Source organism: Aplysia californica, unplaced genomic scaffold, assembly GCF_000002075.1.
Source record: "Aplysia californica isolate F4 #8 unplaced genomic scaffold, AplCal3.0 scaffold00584, whole genome shotgun sequence".
Classification (NCBI taxonomy): domain Eukaryota; kingdom Metazoa; phylum Mollusca; class Gastropoda; order Aplysiida; family Aplysiidae; genus Aplysia; species Aplysia californica.
Window position 1 is genome coordinate 88,571 of NW_004797854.1, and position 5,793 is coordinate 94,363.

The following is a 5,793-nucleotide window of genomic DNA, read 5'->3' on the forward strand; positions in this document are numbered from 1 at the left end:
TAACAAAGTAACAATGGACGTCAACATGAACTTGTGACAGAAGTGTCGCTCGTTCTTCGAGTGGTGGCGACCCATGTGTTTGTTTTACTATAGCACTCGGTCTTCCTTGTCTGACACATTTCGTTTTATTGTCACCCTTGTGCAAAATCAGCAACAAAATAAAAATAATAAACAAAATACAAACCAACAACAACAACAACAAAAATAACAATAATGCAGCTACTTTCGATTGGGAATGGGGTTTGTTTTCTTCATCTTGATCAGTCCTGCCTAAGAATGGCCAGCTGTCTTATACAGACACTTTTCTCCTTGACAATGGGTGGCCGTCTTACACAGGTTTGACTGTACATTAAACTAAACAAACAAAGAGACACAGAGAGAATACTAACCCCTCCACACGGCACACAAGTTTACCGACATGCCACTGTGGGTCGCCCTCGAGCCGCCCAGTGCCCTATTGTCTTCGGCTGGGCTTACCGTGTGTGGCTCAAGGACACAGCTACCACCCATCCAAACCCTGTGTCACTCACACTTGTTTCACGTCATTTGCAAGTCTCAGTTCACAGCTCACTTGCCATAAGTCCATCTGTCCACAGAACCCCCCCCCCCCCCCCAAAAAAAAGAACAAATTTAAAAGTCGACATCTTTTGTTAACGTTATTTTATGACAGATCTAACTAACAAATCCCTCCACATTTTTCGTTCTCTAACGACAAGAAATTTTTATTTTTTCCCCGCTATTCTAGTCTATAAAAGATGTTAGGCAACTGAAAGTGAGACACCACAGTAAAAATATCACGACGAGTATAGGAGAAAAAGAATTAATATAATCCTAAACTCTAATAAGCACAACCCTTCTCCTGCCATCCAGTTTTGCTCCCCCAGAGGTGCACTTAGTTGTAACCTGTTCACCTCTCTGACCCTGTCAGGCATGTAACAAATCATGGCAGGGTATGAGTTCCACTGGCTGATCTCAGAAATGGATGCTCCTTGCATGGCAGATGTAGTTTCAAGAAATTAACCAGAGTATACAGCATAGCACATGCGCCTCCTTAATCCATCCTGTAAACTCAGGAGTCTTACATACATAATAAAAGTACAGTAGGTCCTCTGAACTACAGTTTGCCCCTGGCTTCTATATTTTATCATGCCCTCTTGGGATACCTTTATAACATCACTGCAGTGTGGCTGTTCATCATTTTGAGGGTAAATAAAAATGGAATGACAAGTTTGAATTTTAATTTTCATATTTCAAGTAACAATCAATTCACTCTACTCTGGCATGTGATAAACAAACCAATGCTAGACGCCAAACCGTTCCCTTTTTTCCCCAGGCCATCCATCACCTCACTTCTTCAAAATAAAAGTTAATTGTCATAAAAGACACCTTCCTCTGCATGAAATCATAAATGCTCTTTCACTGTATTTCCTGACAGTAACACGAACAGTAGCTGTTTTAGATGCATTTCACAACATCAAAGGTAAGCATCTTTCAGCAGGGCCAACAGGTAGAATGACTGGGGATTAATCTCATTTCAGAGGTCAAGTGGGCAAGCAAGTAAGTGATCCGGAGTGGAGCAGCCATGCTCGTCCCCACTTGTATACCTATCAATGTTATACTTTAACAATTCACCTAAATCTTTAACCCTTAACCAGTGTATACTGCATCTGAACATACGTTAAAATTAAAATCGTAAAATAACATTTGCAACAAATCATAACACTCATACATTCCTAACAGCAAGTTGAGAAAGACTGTACTTTGTATCCAAAAACCGATCTTCAATGATCATTCATTGTCATCAAGTCAAAGACATTTCAAACTTCTTTCTTTTTTCATGTTTACTGTTGTAATGATTCTATAAATATAATAATATTCATAACAGCTTTTCATTTTTTTGAGCTGATAGATTTAGCAAATATCTAAATCAATCACCAGAAGCTCTGGTGTACAGCTAAGGTAAGCCATGGTACATGCATATATCATAAACAAAAAACATTTCTGCATTCCTTGAAAAAGACAAAGACCAGCATAACATGACTCTAATCCAAGTCTTGGTAACCACCAATGTGAAGCATATAACTAAAATTGACAATTTAGTTTGGCCACTAGTATCCTTCTCTCAATTCTTCTCTTGAGCATTGACACAAAAGAGCACTCGTCAGAGCATACAAAAGTAACCACTTTGCATCCAAACATAGCATTTCAGAGTGTTTACTTGCAATAGACTATAGAGTATAAAAATTCTGATGAGTACTGACCGCTTATGGATGACAACTTAGAACTCATCACCTAACAATAAGCCAAAAGTAATAGAAGGAAATGAGACACAACAATGTATTCTGGGGAAATTTAGTAATTACAAGCAAACTTCAAACTGAAGCCTTTTCAACTAAAAGTAAAAGTAACTTACAGAGAAACCTCTATCCCCAGTCTAAAAGAGAAAGAACTTCACAAACTCTTCACAAAAACTACTGTGAGTGAAAATCAAAACAAAAACATTTCATTCTTTGACTTATTTCATAATGCCCAGAATATAGTACAGTCATAACCACTAATAACATAGTTTATATAGGCATATGATAAAGACTAAAACAAACAAAAACAAGTCACATATAATAGCAGACACATAAAATGCCATGAGTCTTAAAAAAATTATAAACCTGGATCAACAAATGTAGGCAGTGTAGGAGGGGAAAAAGGGAAACTTAAATGTGACAAATAAGCAAGTCATTAAGTTTAAGCTCAACGTACACACATCCTATCTAGTAAAAATTTCTAAAAGAAAAAATCATACAATGACTGAAACAAAAGAAAAAATTCAAAGCAAACTTTATTTCAACAGTATCAACTATTATCTTCAAAAAAGTTAATCAAAGATGATGTGCCTATTTTTCCTCAGTCAAACCTCTGAGTGACACATAAAAACTCCCACAAAATAAAATACAGTGGTCTCCAGCTAATAGCACGATCCGCTGTAACTTTAAGCACATCTGCTGTGCAGAACCGAAATTTTCGCATACAATTATAATGACTCCAAAGTGGTTGTTCTTAATCAAGATCAACAATTCCCCCAAATAGAACTGTCTCTCCTGCACTAGTGTCAGAAAAAGATCCTCCACAAAACAATTCATTTTGCTTGGAACCCATAGAAGCGAAGCTAACACCCCATGTTCTCCTTTCTCACTTAAAATTGCAGCTTTTCCAGGGAGAAAAAGACGTATGGGGACACATGAGACAGAATTGCGCAGTGAGAAAAGACAGTGACTATCTCCAGGCATGGAGGGCGGACAGTGTGAAAGGGCTATGCAGTGATTATGATGGTCATTGTACGTGATTGCTCAGCGCAGCAAAGAAAAACTTAACTTCTAGGCCAGATCATTCAATGATAGAACCTAGCGCAGGAGATCAGATGCAAGGTGGTTCGCATAAAAGTCAATGAAATTTGACAGGATATACTTTTACTTTAGACAACTCTTCCAAATTTTCTTTAAAAAAGTGCATTCGCATTTAAGACCCTGCTTTTCTTGTCATTCGAGGAGTATGCAATTTGCCGGGGTACACTGAATTAAAGTAATTCATTATCCACCACAGATAACAACACATTGAAAAAAAACAGTCAGCAATGGAGTACATACATGGATAATAATCATAACATACCTATTGCCTGCCCTGCATAGTGCTTTCCATCCTCACTTGCACCAGCCCGTCTTGCCTCATCTGGATGATTGAACTGCACAAAAGCATAGCCCTTGTGCATGGAGATTCCTATGACAACACCGTATCTGCTGAAGATGCCCTCTATAGCTTCCTTAGAAAGTGCAATAGTGTTCAAATTTCCCACAAACAGTCGAGAATCCATTGATGCCGGGTCATTGGAGTTTGTGCAGCTGCTAACAGCACCTGCATGACCATGTCCAGGAGGGGGTGGGCCCATCCCTGGCAAGGGAGGAAGGCCTAGGGCTGGGATCGGGCCTCTTGGACCCATAGGTGGAGGCCCCCGTGGAGGCCGCAAGTGCCCCATTCCTGGCGGTCCCATGCCTGGCAGGCCCATTGGTGGTCTTGGAAGTCGGCGCATTGTTCTATTTGAAGGTGAGATGGGAGTGGGTGTAAAAGAGAAAAAGTAATTACCATCACAAGACATATATAATGCACATTTATAATTGACTTGCAAAAATGCTGATTGGAAAATAAAATAAGAAAATTGATAAAAAATGATTTGATTTAACGAGTACATGAAACAAAACCATCAACTTTGTGAAAGAAATCTTCATCATGTCTTCACGACACTGATCATTCAGTTTCAGATGGAGTAAAAAATAATGAGAAAAAAGGGCTAGGTACCTTGCCTACTGGTGCATCACGGAGAAACTCATAAATTAAGGATGCAGAACACTTAAATTAGTCAAAGTTAATAATAATTATAATAATAACTGAACAAAGGCAAAAACCTTACTACTGCCTACAATTCTCAGGCAGGCGGGCTTTTACAGTGATTATTATTGATAAGTCCACCATGATAAAACAATATACAACGGCCAAGACCAAGTCAAATTTGTACTTTTATCACAGCATGGTTCAATACTATTCACCGAAGAACTGTTGGGAATGAGTACTGTCAATTTTCATTGTTAGTTAAACAGTTAGGTGGCTAGGAGAAATTTTTGAAGCCAGGGGAGAAATAAATAGATCTAAATATGTTGATACTTAACATTCCACGTGGGAAATGTTTCTGTGGCTGTACAGGAATGGTAAAAACACATTAATAATAATACAAGCTAAAATTCAAATTATATTACTTCTACATGATCCATCTTATTCTGGTTTGTTTTGTTTTAGTAGAGGTTTTACGGTACTTGCAACTGAAAGGTCATATGAGCGCCAGAAGATTAAAGGTGTTACAAGAGAGTAACAAACATGAGAGAAGGGTGATAAATGTTTGGTAGGAAAGAAAAAGCCATTATAATATAACAGCTTTATTCTAACATAACATTTTATATAGCAAGAACCATGACAAAATTTTTTTTTTGCTCTAAAGCCAACAAAACAATGTGCATATGATAGCCTTATCTCTGCTGAGTAACACAGTTTTTGAATTTTGACAATTCGTTCACAAATAAAAAAGTTATTATTTTTTTAATGAATTTTTTTTTGGGTGACTTGAAAAAATCCCAAAACACGATCCACATTTTTGGGTGTTTTGAGGCATTTTTTATCATAAATTCCGTAATAAACGGAATACATGAATGAAACTTGGCAGCCTATTGTAGTTTTTCCTGCAGAACCTATATCTATAAAGATATTTGATGTATCTACAGTAGTTTTTAAAATATCAGGGGAAATGTGTAAAAAAATTCTTAGAAATTTTAGGCTTAGGCCAAGGACTTGCGGCCAACATTCAAATTCCTGCAACTTTCTTATTTTTTAAAATATCTACGAAACTTGGCTATCTTTTGTATTTTTTCCTGCAGATTCCAAATCTCCTGTTATTTTTTTTGTATGAAAGGCTCTTTTATCACTGTGAGCGAAAATGTTGAAAAGGTACCCTGGGTATGTTACTAAAATGGGATATCCATTAACTTTTCTAGCAATATTTTTGTGTATAATTGTATAACATAACATACCAGGTGTGCTCTGTGTACAGGCATCAAAAACAGATAGTGAAAGAAAGCAAACAAACATCTGAAATGGAACAGAAGACAAGAGAAAGTGTACTGACCATGTTGGGTTCATTTGAATTTTTCAAATTTTGCTTGAACCTCCTTAGCCTAGCATTTGAAATACACCAGATGC

At 37.4% G+C, this 5,793-nt stretch overlaps 1 protein-coding gene across 3 annotated transcripts in view; it reads right to left on the reverse strand.

Annotated features, from left to right (window-relative positions):
* The window catches only part of LOC101862064, a 28,250-nt gene that overhangs the window by 17,300 nt on the left and 5,157 nt on the right, over nt 1-5,793 (reverse strand). For all 3 annotated transcript variants that reach the window (XM_035972124.1, XM_005107186.3, XM_035972123.1), the window contains exon 2: nt 3,661-4,082. In XM_035972124.1, the coding sequence (XP_035828017.1) occupies nt 3,661-4,078 (418 nt within the window). In that variant the 5' untranslated portion in view covers nt 4,079-4,082. The remainder of the gene's footprint in view (nt 1-3,660; nt 4,083-5,793) is intronic.